Source organism: Episyrphus balteatus, chromosome 2, assembly GCF_945859705.1.
Source record: "Episyrphus balteatus chromosome 2, idEpiBalt1.1, whole genome shotgun sequence".
In the NCBI taxonomy this organism is placed as follows: Eukaryota; Metazoa; Arthropoda; class Insecta; order Diptera; family Syrphidae; genus Episyrphus; species Episyrphus balteatus.
In genome coordinates, this window is record NC_079135.1 from 130597544 (window position 1) to 130611295 (window position 13752).

Consider the following 13752-nt stretch of genomic DNA (forward strand, 5'->3'; position numbering starts at 1 on the left):
CAACCTAAAAAGCTAAGAAGAAAACAAGAGACCACACAACATCAATATTCCTTAAGTAATTTCTCTTAAAAACCTGTAGGTACCTATCAAAGGATTAAATTTAATTCTAGGATTTTTGTCTCTCCATTAAATATTATCAGAAGTGTCCTATTATTGTAACTTCTTGTAACACAAATTGCTGTGTTACACCTTAAGACACGTTGATATGGTATTTTAAGGACATTCTTTTTTTTTTGCAAAATTACCTTGTAAATGTTTAAAAATATAAAAATGTTTGTTTTTCCGGGAATTCTTTATTTAAACAATAGACCCACATGTTTCTTTAAGATGATGCTCATCTTTTGTATGCATGTTTCCTCGTCATATTTTTCTTTTGTCTCGAAGATATAAACAAAACCAAAAACAAAAAAAGGATATGTTATAAGGTTGCCTCAAAAATGGTTTATATGGGGTAACATGATCTATGTTCCATTGTTTACCTACTCTGGAACTCTCTTCAAGGACGTTCAATGTGGGAGGTGTACTTTCATTAAAGAAATGACAATGTTTGGCAATGCCAATCCAAAAAAGAGCCGTTGTCTGATATGAAACCCATTAATGTCAACCTGGATCTCGATAATTTCAAAAAATGGTATAAAAGCAAATGAGCTATGAACTTTAGGTTTATTTGTATACTTTCATAGTACAAGATGGTGCTATGGGTAAGTTCAGAGCGTCCTAAAAGGATAAAATCTACGACTTATTTAAATTATTTTTTTTTTTTTCAAAAAGACTCGTTTTGCTGTGATGATAGTTGTCCTCAGCTATTCCACTTTTGCCAAAATGGAAAATAACTTGCAAAGCATTGAGGAACTATTACCGAGAGAGTTTCTAGGATATTGTGGTAATAATCCAGGATGTCGATATAGCAAGTTTCTATCAGCTCTTAAGGATAATTTTAATACCAACGAAGAAGCCTCAAACTACAACTTAAAAATGAAAAAGTGATTAAATTTGTAATTGTTGAAAAAAGACCGTGTTAAAAAATGTTTCTTTTTATTTGTTGTGTTTTGTGATCAGAAACCTGGGAACTGAACAATCAGATGTCCTTCAAGGAAACGATAATTTGGATGGTGAACCACAATTGGAAAACAAAGGATTTAAAATCGAAGATGCCAACGGGAATGATAATCTTATCAATTCATATGACGAGTTTGACTTTTTGGAACCCGATTTAATGAAAAGGGGACATAGTTCACCCAGTACTGGATGTGATTGCAGAATAACGGTATGTTATTATTAACATCTTTTAAAAATTTTTAATAAGCTCAAAATCGCGTCGGTTGTGTTATATGTACATATATTAATGCAAATTACTGCATTTTCCTCCAAAATCATCAAACGACAACTACCTAATTTTCCAAATTAATGAACTAATTTCTTTCATTACACTTTTTTGAAGATATTGGACAAAATCAAAACTTATTTGTGTTATTATATCCTTTTTTTTTTGTTAGAAATAATTTTAAAATTTATGATCGGCCTTATCGAGACATCCGTTGGAACGGAAAGTCCAATTTCATACGAATCGGAGAGTTTTTAACTTTCGGAAATACTATCTTGTAATAGTTCTAAGCCAATGGCAAAATTGATTCTTAAGGCTTAACTACATACACCACTTTTTGAAAAAGTACAAAAGTGAAAATATTTTTTTTCTGTCTAGCGCAGTTGTTTTGTGAAAAAGAGTATAAAAATTGTTTATTAGACCAAAAAATAAGCTTTCTGCATCATTTGTTTTAATTTTTCAGGCCGAAAAACTATACAAAAATGCGTTTTAAAATTTTCACTTTTGTACTTTTTCACTTTTTGAGCCAATGTAGTTAAGACTTTAACCCGTTTTTAACATTGTTTTTACTGGTGGGAATTGTTGATAGACTTTAAAGCTTTAATAAATGTTATTAAGTGTTTTAATTGAAGTCAAATGGAAGACAAGTTCGCAAGACTATTATAAAATTGTTATACAGAAATTGTTATAAATTGGCTATTTTTTCAAGCTTCGAGCGAAACATGTCATTTTCTTTTAATAACTATTGCCGTATTATTTCAATAAAAAAAAACAATAATAGGTACTATTATTTCACCAAAAAAATCTCATGAAATTAGGGGTAAATTTCCAATCGTTTAAGTGACAGGAGCAATTTTCTCACAAATTGATTTTAAATTAAATAAAAGAACACCATTTAAAATACTCGACAACCTGAAGTATATTTCTGCTTTAAGTGCGTCTTGCGGTCAGGTTTTTATTGATAATAAAAACGAAGTCCATGTTATTGCTTAAGTCCGTAGCAATAACATGGATTTCGTTTTTATTATCAATAAAAACCTGCACTTAAGCCTCTTGGCTTCTCTCCGGGTTTCATTCAATCATACTTGGCTGACTAAGAATAAAGAGTCTTATTCAGGTCTTTAATATCAGACCCATTCACTGCGAAATCGGGTGTCCCTAACGGTAGTCATCTCGACCCCTTTATTTATATACTGTTAAAATAGTGATATTCTGCCGGCCGAGTTACAGATTACGATGACCTACGAACGCATTGACGCTATATACATATCGCACTAGTATTACATGACTGTAGTAACTAAAAACAAAATTTCTCGCTGAATCAGCGAAAAAATGTTTATTTATAAACTGTTCGAAATTATAAAAAAATAATTTTTTTATCAAGTTCAATGCAATTAACTATTCGGCAATAATATAAAATATTATATATATAAATATAGAGTTATTAGCTGTGTTACAGTATGCGTGTTGTTTTTGTAATGCATGTAAACGGCAACTGCGGATACGGATAGAAATGCCAAACTGGCTTCTGAACTCGCTTGGTCTAGGTTCAATACTCAAGTGTGACGGAAGAAGTTTTTCAAATCAAATGAAAAAATTACTAGACCAAGCACCACACACAAAATGGAATAAAAGGAGTCTGATGATCGGATTGGCATCCGTGAAACAGTACTATAACTCTAGCCATAAACACTTGGTGGTAGCACCTTCAAGATGTTGTTGTTGTTCAAAAATTATAAAAAAAATGTATTATACTTAAAATGATTCCTCAAAAAAAAGTTACGCATACACCACAGTGACCAGTTAAGATTAATCTATCAAAAATTGAATTTTATACTCGTATTCAAGTAAAACACGTAAAGTTCTAGCATCTCGCATCTTAACATGAGAACATTAAATAGATAATGTACCTGCCTAATACTATTTTTTTTTTTTTTACTTTTCAGAACGAACTAATAGACCTTGGCCATCTTTACTACCCACGTTACCTATTAAATGCTGTTTGCCAAAAGAATGACGAAGCTTTTGAATACCCACCGAAATGCTGGCGTGGAGCTCAATGCAAACCTTTGGAGTATAAAGTACGTGTCCTAACACATCGTTCTCACAATGACCATCAGCAAAAGGATCCAACTACATCTCTTTTACCCGATACTCTTCGGTCATTGTGGAAATTCAAAACTGTAACAGTTGCCGCTGGATGTTTTTGCTCTTGACTCAACTTTACCAACATTATCATTATTAAAGAAGAATCTCAAAAACTTATCAATATCAATATTTAAAAAAATTAAATAAGTGTTATTCAACAAAAAAAAGAAAAGAAAACAAATAAAATGAACTGATTAAAAAAGAAATTGATGTAGATTTCCTTATTAACAAACAAAAAAAAATTAAATAACTTATTTTTTCTTCTTCTAAATATTTACATTACCAGTTTTTATTTTTTATTTAATATTAAACTATTTTGTATATTTTGTTGAAAAAATAAAGTCTACGTCATACACGTTTGTTCTTTTTTGTTTCTGTCATCGCGCTATACCGTTCTTAACTTAACAACGGTTTCATTACTAACTAGGTTAAATATTTATGTAGCTTATAATGGGAGAGGAGTTCCTGTTATCACACCTAACTGCTTGCCGCCTTTGGATCGTTGTCAGAAGGAAGGTCTTCGATTGTACTCGCTGCTGCATCTGATTGCGCAGCAATGCCTTTTGAAAAACTGTCACTTTGATCAGAGGATGGAGTCGTCATTGGATCTGATATAGGTGTTTGCGTTAAGCTGCGTGATTTATCACGTTTCAGCTTAATGCCTAGATCCATTTCTAAATCAGAATCCATTTCATTTTCTGATAACGACAAAGATCCTCCAGTTCGTTTGATTCTCATTGCTGATTCCGCATTCTATTAAATTAAAAAAAAAAGTCATATTACAAAAAATGATTCAAATGTGGGAAGACTATTATTTACCGTATGGAATGTGGAAGGTTCTGAAATATATCCATCAAATTCTTCATCCTCGCTATAAAGGAAATTATGTTCGGTGTAGGTTTCGGGAAGCTTGCAAACAATTTGTGCGAGATCGATAAATGTGTACTCGTTAAGCGAGTGACTTTGTTTCTTTGGTGGTTCTTTGCTGCATTGATTGAAGCGACCTAATCGTCCAGCTTTGGCCATGTTTTCAAAGTAATTCTTTCCATGAACATAGCCAACATCACGGATCTCATCGAAACTACCAAATGCCAAAGTTTTGTACTTATCGATCGGTGGTCGAATGTATTCGCAATAATCAGAGTTTTTCACTTCCTGAAATTAAATTTAAAAAAAAGTTTTGATCAATTAAATACATAATAGAATTAATCAATTAAGGAAAAGATGGTAAACCGAATGAGGCTCGGAGATATGGAGGGGAACAAATGATAAAGGTGGCGTGGGGAATCTGCAGGAAAGTTTATAAAGGCGATGCATGGTCAGAGGGGTGGAAGGAGGGGATGATCGTAACCGATAATAAAGAAAGGGGTAGGAACTAAGGTAAAAGAATATAGAGGAGTAAAGCTCCTGCTATCGATATATGAGGCGTTCAGAATAAATAATGGAATAAGTCAATTTGAGATTTGTGCATTATAAACGATTTTGAGAAGCTCTTTGTAAGAAACTTAAGGGGTAGTAGACCAGGGTCGATAATTTTTGAAACCAAAAAAAATCATAGTAGAATGAAACCCATTGGAATATGATTAATCAATGTTTCATGAAATCTTACGTTTTTTGAGTAATTAAAGTGTAAATTTGAATAAATAGGCCAAAATTGTAAACAATGATAAAATTTTTTTTTCGAATTCAAGCTTTTTTCATTTTTTGAATTTTACTAGAACATGTTCTATAGTATACTAATGTAAAATTTTTTTTACACCATCAGAAAAAAGACATTTTAACGAACGTCATGCTCACTGACTTTTTGAAAAAAGCTGATATTTTGACACGTGAATTTTCGATTGAAAATTAGGGTGTTTTTTTGGTATTAAGTCAAAATAAGGTGAACAAATTAATATTTTCAATCAAATAAATTACAGTGTATTTGGGACATAATAAGGTAAGTTTTCACCAAATTTCGTAGAAAAATTTTTGTTTTTGAAAAAGATAAAAATAAAAAACCAAAAACTCGGTTTTTTGAATTTTTCACATAAATTTTGAGGTTATGTGAAAAAATTGTTGATACAAAAGTTGTAGATCTTTTTATTACCTACAACTTTGCAAAACAACTTTTTTCGATAGGATTTGTAGTTTTGCCGGAAATCGAGATATACCATTTTTTACCATTAAAAACTCAACCCACCCACTTCCCGAACTCGTCTCGCCCGTAATTTATTTTTCCTTTCATTCTTATCATATTTCCCTCCTTTTCCAATGGGTTTCATCCTACTATGATTTTTTTGTACTTTTTAATGTTTTTGAAGGCATCGGCACTGGTCTATAGTAACACTTTGTAGACACGAAATCGTTTCACCATTTTCATCAGCGAACATTATTTTCTTTTGGAGTTATCAATAAGTACCAGAAAAGGCTAATGTGAAATTTTTTAAATGGCGGCGTAGTTCAGGATGATCGCAAACTCCTGTGCTCCCATCGAACGACCAACTAACTCCTACAGTTTTTAACCGATTGGGTTGAAATTTTGTGTGGAGCTTAACAATACTATTCTCCAGTGAAGTACGTTTCAATGTTATATATGAAAAACCTAAATTTTCGACATTAAAACTTGAATAACTTTTTATGCACACATGGGACTTTTGGGGACTTTTGACAACTTACTTTAATCGACATTTAAATGCTCTGTGCCAATTTTCAGCCCTATACGAATTATTTTTGGGTTTGCTCTTTTTAATGTTTATTTTGTCTGGACTAGATAGAGAATGCCATAAAAGTGGGTCCCGAAAGTCCGTCTGTCTGTCTGTCTGTATACGAAGCTATAGCCGAAACGGTTGGACCGATTAATGTCAATCTTGATATGTAGTGTTAATTGGCGACTCTCCAGATGGGTTTTTGAAATTAATTTTTTTGGACCAAAAATAACGGTACTTGTCATATACCGATTTTAGTTAAGTTGAAATTTCTTAACGATTTTGTTAAAAAAATTTCAAATGTAGTTTTAAAGACAAGGTCTATGTTTTAACTTTTTAAATACGATTTTCGCCGAAACTACTATTTCGATTTCAACGAATTTTTTTGAAAAAAAGGCATTCATATAATTTTAAATAAAATTTTAAAAAAATTAGTTTTTGGAATTTTAAAAAATAAGAGTGTCGAAGACCGGATATTGAATTTTTTTGAAATTTTGGTTTTAGATGTTGATCAGTGATTTCTACAAAATGGCATACCAATTTTATTTAAATTTTTTTTTTCCAAAAAATCATTCATAAGAAATTAGTTTTTTAAAAAAACGGCTCAAACGATTTTGAATTTTTTTTTTTAAATGCATCTTAATAAAACAAATGAAATTGCATAGGTACTTCTTTTGGATGGCAATATGATAAACGATTTTTATGTGTTTTTCAAAACATTTTTTATATACATACGTACAACAATTACATATACTAAATTTCTATATAAAAAGTCCTAAAAATTCTAGCAACTTGAACACTAAGAGCAAGTCGTGCATTTTATTTCAGTGACATATGTACATATATTATGTGACACATTAAAGGAAAAAAGTAAATGGACCAACAAACTAAAAACCTATTTATAAAATAAAAAAATTCATAAAACATCTTCTTAAAAAATATTTAAAAATTTTCATTTTCAGAAAAAAAATTAACTGCCATCATCATCAGTTCTAATATTTAACAGATATTTTGGCTCTGAGCAGTAGCTTTTTCCGTTTTTTTTTGCGATTTATTGTTACTTTAAGGTGTAACAAGTGGATCTGATGATATGGATAGTATATTAAATAAATTTTGATTTTGCCGTCTCCGTGAAACCTTGCATGTAACCTCGCTTGTTGTCTTTGATTCCTTTGCTTTGATTTTAAGTTCTTTACTATGGTCTAGAATCTTCTGAAGTGCTCGGGTCAAGTGTCAGTGACTATATTTGGATTTTAAAAGATCCGAAGTGCTTTTAGTATACTCGTTATATTTATCAACATTTATAGATTCTATAGATAATAATGCATTTAAAATAACTTGCAATTTCTTTGAAATTTCTTCTTCTAATGGCTTATAGTTGATGTAACTTCTGGATTTACGTAAATCTTTGTAAAGTGTTCCCATCATTTGTATTACCGAATCCTTGTTTTGGCGTGTCAATAATTCAACCCAAGTTATTCCCTAAATTCTTTTTAAATGTCCAGTTTTCTTCTTTTTTCAGCTTCCTTCTTGTTGGTGGTCTCGTCTTCTTGGTAAAGTTCATATGCTAGCTAACTTTTCCGTCTGTCAGGAAGAACCTATGTCGAACCATTGCATTTTTGTTGTCGTTAAGAGTAAGTAACTACCTGTTTTATTGCGCCATCAAATAATAATCTACAGGATTAATTAAAGGGTACAGGACTTGAGAAGAATAAGGCGAGAGAGAGGGGAGAAGAGGAAGGAGAGTAAGGAGACTAAGGAGGCGGATAATTTTTAAAACTTAGGAGAATCAAAAAAAGCTAAAACAATACAATTAAATAAGAATTCTGATAAATGAAATAAATATTACCTCCAATTGTCTCACACACGAGACATAAGCCAGTCTAGATTGAATATCAGGCAAGTCGGGAACTTTCACAGGCGATGTAAATGGATTCCATTTTTTATACAACAACCACCAGCCGGACAAATCGTCTCCATAATTTGTCAAATCAGTGTCATCCTGAGATCCTACATCTACGGCAATGATATGTGCAGCTCCTTGATTTCTCATTACGTCAGCTAATTATTAAAATAGATAAGAATTTTTATTAGTGTGATTCTGGGCAAAATGAAATCTAATCTGATAATAAATAAAGTGAGAGTCTTTAATTACTCTTTTTGAAGCAAATTTGAAGAGGTTGTTTTTTGTGTCATTCACTTTTTATATATTTTTGAGAGGGGAATGAAAGGAGAACGTTGAAAGAGACTCAAGGAGACTCTTGTCTGGTCTTTTTGCTTTTGTGGATTAAAAAAAAAATCTCTAAAATTATTTTTTGCTATTTTTCTTCTTCTTCTGGATTTTATGATTTCTAAAAAAACCAAATTTATGTGCGTGCATTATTACTAATAAAATTATTTCATGCATTTAATTATTTGTTTTTAAATTTTATTAAGAATGAACACGATTATAAAGAAGAGGATGTAAATTAAAAGTTTAATTTGTTATGATAGTTGTTTTGGAAGTTAGAAGAAATTTATTATTAATTTACCTGGAACATTGTTTGTGTAGCAACCGTCTAGGAGTAAATGGCCATCTTTGAAGTCACAAAATGGAGGAAATACTCCAGCTATGCTCATGCTGGCACGAATGTAGCGCCACATACACCCTAATGGTTATTCGAAAGTTATATTATTTTTATGTTTGTTTTTTATTATTGTTTTTTTTTTTAAATTGAGTGTTTTTGTGTGAAAAATTTGCCGTTGATTTTATTTTATTATATTATTTTTGTTTATTATTATTTTAAAGATCGCGATGTGCCAATTATTATCAGAAATTTATTGAAGAAGTGTTTTTTTGGTATAACTTTAGAGCGGAGCTACATTCTGGGCTTTTTACATTTTTTTTTTTTTAGAAAAGTTTATAGAAGTCATTCGTAGGCATGCATTTGAAAACAAACTAATTTTTTTTATATTTAAAACACGTACATAATATTTAGATTAATTATTTGGAATATTTTTGTACTTACCAGGTGAAATATTTCTAAATTTTGGTTATGTATACAACCAGTTAAGGAAATTAAGAAAAAAAAATTAATATAAAGGTGTTAATTATTTGAGAAAGCAAATTGAATAGGTTAAGATTATTTTAAGGAAATAGGTGTTCTTAATTTAAAAATCGTTTTAAAAAAGTATTTCTGATTCTGAAGCTTATAATAGCATTACGATGATGGATAATGCGAAAAAAGTGGGTACCGTAATTCTATCCATCATAATAATTTGTAGTACGACTCTTTATACTCTTGGAGGCTTGGACAATTCTTCGCAAGGGGCAGTTTCTCTGAAATAAAAATGTTTTTATGTGATGGAGGCTGGGATACGAACCCAGAGCTCTGGCGTCATAGTCCATCGCACTAACTATTGCGCTACGGAGTACTACTGTGTGTCTATTTGTCTTTATCTCGAGCTACAGCCTTAACTAAACCATTAAAACGATTTGCTTCGAACTTGATACTTAAGTTATCTAAAAAGGAAATTACTTTACTATGACAAAAGAGGAAAAGGTTCTTTCAATTAAAAAACGATTCTAATGTAGAAAAAAATAAGGTACTGCCAAAAACAAAGTCCTGTTTTTGAAATAAAATTCACGGCTGTATCGCACGTAGTTGCTCTTTTGGTTTAATGTATCTAAACATTGTAAATAAAAGCTTTTGGTTAAGTTATTAGAAAAACAAATAAAAATATCGATTTTTTTTAAATTTTTGTGTTTGAAAAATTGAATACATTTTATGCTTAAAAATGATAAGAAATATCCGTCTATAAATTTTGTATTAAATTGGCTAGCTTATGATGAATTATATAAAAACCGTTATCCGAATTCTTTGAGAAAAACTAAAATCGCAGTTTTTTTAAGTTTCCAAGATCATCACGTACACCGAATTTCAACCAAAATCGTTAGACCCATTTTCGAGAATATTGCATTACTTGGAAAACGATATATTGGAGGTATCCGTTTAAAAGGAGATATTAAAAAAGGAAAAAAAAAAACTTGGAAAATACGCAAAAATCATCGGTACTAGCTCGATGTAAAAATGAACGCTTACACGCACAGACCTGTGGATCTCATGACTAAAAACACTTTTTTTAATGTAGCTTTTGATTTAACTAATTCAAACGAAATTTTTTCACCGAAACATTTTAGTAACCCTTATTTTGAAATTAATAAAAAAACATTCAAAATGGGTACATGAATTTTGGTGAAAATTACTGCAGTAGTCGATACTTTTACAATGATAATAATAGAAAACTACTTAACATTTGATCACATAACATGTTGTTAATTACAGGGTCGGATTGGCGCCGAAGGTCCCTGGTAACAAAATGATTTAAAGGGGTTACTCGTTCGGATTAGAAACCCGAGAAAATAGTTTTCTTAGAACTATTCGTCTTTTTTAATCAAATCTATTGTATTATTTTACAACACTACACTACACTATTTTGAAAGTTTTAATTAAAAAATTACATTAAAAAAAAATCTTGTTAATTAAGTGAAATATGTTTATGACAGCCGTAATATAAAACAACATTATTTTTTATAAGGCTGTTGTATGGTTTAAGCTGAAATAAATTGAGTACTTTTATTTTAGTTTAGTGGCCATATGGACCCTGGATAAATATTTTTTTGTTTTTTTCAAAATAACTCCTAAGCATTGCCATTTTTGAGTATTTATTCAAATTAAGTTTACTGGACATATTGTTATAAAATTAACCATTTATGCATTCCATTGTCACGTACAAACAACTCTTACTTGTTGTTGGTAGTATTTTCAGATGATGTTTGATCATTTTTAAACTAAACAAAAGACAAGACATTCTAAACCTCCATTGATAAATACCAATACCAAATAATAATTTTCTAATATAAATCGTTAGTCGGTAATAAGTTCGCGTTGTGAAAATATGTATTTACAATTATTATTATCAAACAAATAAACGATGTCACATAAAAAATCTCTTACAAAAAAATGTTAAAGAAGAATATTTCATTCGCAAATAAAACGCTATTTAACAAAAAACAATTTTTATTTTAAATATTTTATTAGAAAAAAGTTTTTCGGCATTAAAAAAGTTAGTGGTCCATTTTTACACTTTCGAGGACACAAGTATAAAGTTGAGGCCTTTGAGGTCATCATTTACCATGCGTTAAGCGTGCTGGCGACGAAAGTCGTAAAAAAAATTAGAATTCTGTTTAGGAGAATACAAAAGTTATAGAACTTTGAAAAAAAAAAGAGTCCTCGTTTGAATAGTATTATTTTGAAGTCAGAATTTTTAACCATTCTGGTGCAATTATTTTATTCTTCGCTCTCTTAGGGGGCATCTCTGATTATAATTTTAATTAGTTTATTTTTTACCAGACACAATACATTTTAGACTGAAATCTTTTTTAGTGAAAATTGAAACCTGCAACTGCAAAAGTTTTGTGTTCAATTCTTACACACATAAACACTTAATTTTAACCATGTCAATAAAAACTAAATGCAACTATCAAAATAGACATTTGAGGGTGATCGTTAAAATCGTGAAACATTGAAAAACACAAGAAAGCTATGACCAAACGATGATTACATACACACCAAGTAAATTTCTTCATTATAAAAAAAAACAATAACGAAAACAAAGTTTTTACAAAAAAGATTTTAATATTTTGTATTGCATTTAACCACATCCCTTACCCCCTTTTTTTTCTCTCAACAAATTTGCTTCTCAACACTCCAAAGTGCTTTTTTTTTAAACTTACAAAAAAAAAATACAAATCAATTAAATTACCTGGCAAATTGTTGAAATATCCTCCATCCAGTAACAAATGACCATCTTTTGGATCACAAAGTGGTGGCATATAACCGCTGAGAGACATTGATGCTCGCACAAAACGCCACAGAGATCCTTGATATTTTTTTGGTATTACACATTTTTAACATTATATTGCATTTATCAAAAAAATTCAAAATCTAATTGTTTTTATTGAATGTTATCAAAATAAATTAGTTTCTTCATTTTGTGTATTGTACCGGCTACAAAAGCTTTACAATAATGTTTATAGTATAATACTTTACAAAAGCACATTTTTTTTTTTTGAAAGACTTTGAGAGTACTACATCGATAGAGTGAACTGATATTGAGATGAAAATAGTTTTGAATGATTCCAACATCATGAAATACAAAATACAACTCAAATAAAATTCTACTTCTGTTCCAAAAGAATATGCAACAGAAATGTACAACACAAAACAAGTAAAAAAAAAAGTATAAATGAAATGAAATTAAAAAATAATAAATTAGTAGCTCAAACAATTTTACTTAAATGTAAAAACCTCAGAATGTTTTTTGTTTGTTTGAAATTTATACTTTCGAAATATAGGTCACTGGATTCTGGCGATAGCTTTGTGTGTCGTTTAGCAAAAAAGCTTATTTAATTGAACAAATTTTTTGTTTGTGTTTGTGGATTGTGGATTTGATGTGTATCTTGGTGCTAAAATGTTAGCGAAAACTTACCATTTGTATGAATTCGATGACAACTTGCCGTTATATCGGTGGTTAGAGTGAAAAATGGAATCCACAAGTCTTCAATGCAAACCTCACCAAATGTTCCTCGAATAGTTTTATTAAATTCTCGACCAGAGAACATCGATGTGATGGGATAGGTTAGATCCAATAATTGAAGGAACCATTTTGTCATTTGCTACAATTGGAAAGAAAGAATATTTAAGACCTTGTTTTGAGCCTTATGGAAACACTCACTTTTGACCATTCTCGAGCTTTTTGAGTAACTGTTGTGATATTCCTATCACCACACCATAGTCCTCCCATAAGAGCACCAATGCTTACTCCACCAACCATGTCAATGGGAATTCCAGCCTCTTGAATAGCTTTTAACATGCCAATATGAGCAGCACCACGTGCTCCACCTCCGCCCAGAACTAGACCAACCGAATTACCAGTCAACCAACGAGCGAGTCGTGAAAAATCGGAATGCATATTTGGTTCTGATTTAAGAACTCGATCGTAGAGATCATTCTGCAAAGAAAACAAAAATATTTGTTATTGATTTAAAGGGTCCTACAAAATTTTTAACTTACAATTCGATATTGACTTGTTCTTGTAAACATTCTCTTAGGACACTGAATATGATGATGATTTGTAACCCAGGGACGCACATTGAGCCATTGCAGAGTATTAAATGGTTTTGCATTTGTTGCTTCCGGATGCAGTAGAACAAGTTCTTTTTGGGTTCTCAATGCCAGTCTATCGATCTCACGTTCAAATTTGCATACAGTCGGTGAACGATCACCAATTCCGACGATCAATATGACATCGGCTTGACGCATGCATCGTTGTGTCCATTGACTCAATGACGAGTCACACTGATACAAAGTTATTATGTTTCTGTCTTCTTGTTGGGCTAGCCACGAAGTCATTCGGTATTCGTTGCTAGCTTCTAGGATGTGAGAGCCAAGTTGTTTAGCTACAACTTCTGATGTTAAGCGCAATGTTGGTCCTAAAGAAAAAAAAAAACAAAACATTGAATCATTTCATAAAAAAAAAAAAAAATGGTAT

The 13752-nt window shown here is 30.9% G+C and overlaps 2 protein-coding genes across 3 annotated transcripts in view; one reads left to right on the top strand and one right to left on the bottom strand.

Moving 5' to 3' along the window:
* Positions 1–639: 639 nt before the first annotated feature.
* LOC129908981 (uncharacterized) lies at positions 640–3683 on the top strand. The gene is made up of 4 exons (XM_055985843.1): positions 640–701; positions 772–983; positions 1060–1267; positions 3271–3683. The coding sequence occupies exons 1-4, from the start codon at positions 690–692 to the stop codon at positions 3538–3540; spliced, it is 702 nt and encodes a 233-aa protein (XP_055841818.1). The 5' UTR covers positions 640–689; the 3' UTR covers positions 3541–3683.
* A 54-nt stretch (positions 3684–3737) lies between these two features.
* The window catches only part of LOC129908980 (neuropathy target esterase sws), a 28177-nt gene continuing 18162 nt past the window's right edge, over positions 3738–13752 (bottom strand). Inside the window, exons 6-12 of one of the 2 annotated variants that reach the window (XM_055985842.1) lie at positions 13275–13693; positions 12937–13212; positions 12691–12877; positions 8691–8807; positions 8009–8220; positions 4292–4627; positions 3738–4225 (exon numbers count right to left, since the gene is read on the bottom strand). In XM_055985842.1, the coding sequence (XP_055841817.1) occupies positions 3950–4225; positions 4292–4627; positions 8009–8220; positions 8691–8807; positions 12691–12877; positions 12937–13212; positions 13275–13693 (1823 nt within the window). In that variant the 3' untranslated portion in view covers positions 3738–3949. Of the gene's footprint in view, positions 4226–4291; positions 4628–8008; positions 8221–8690; positions 8808–11964; positions 12082–12690; positions 12878–12936; positions 13213–13274; positions 13694–13752 lie in introns of both variants that reach the window. The other variant, XM_055985841.1, reaches the window with a different exon arrangement.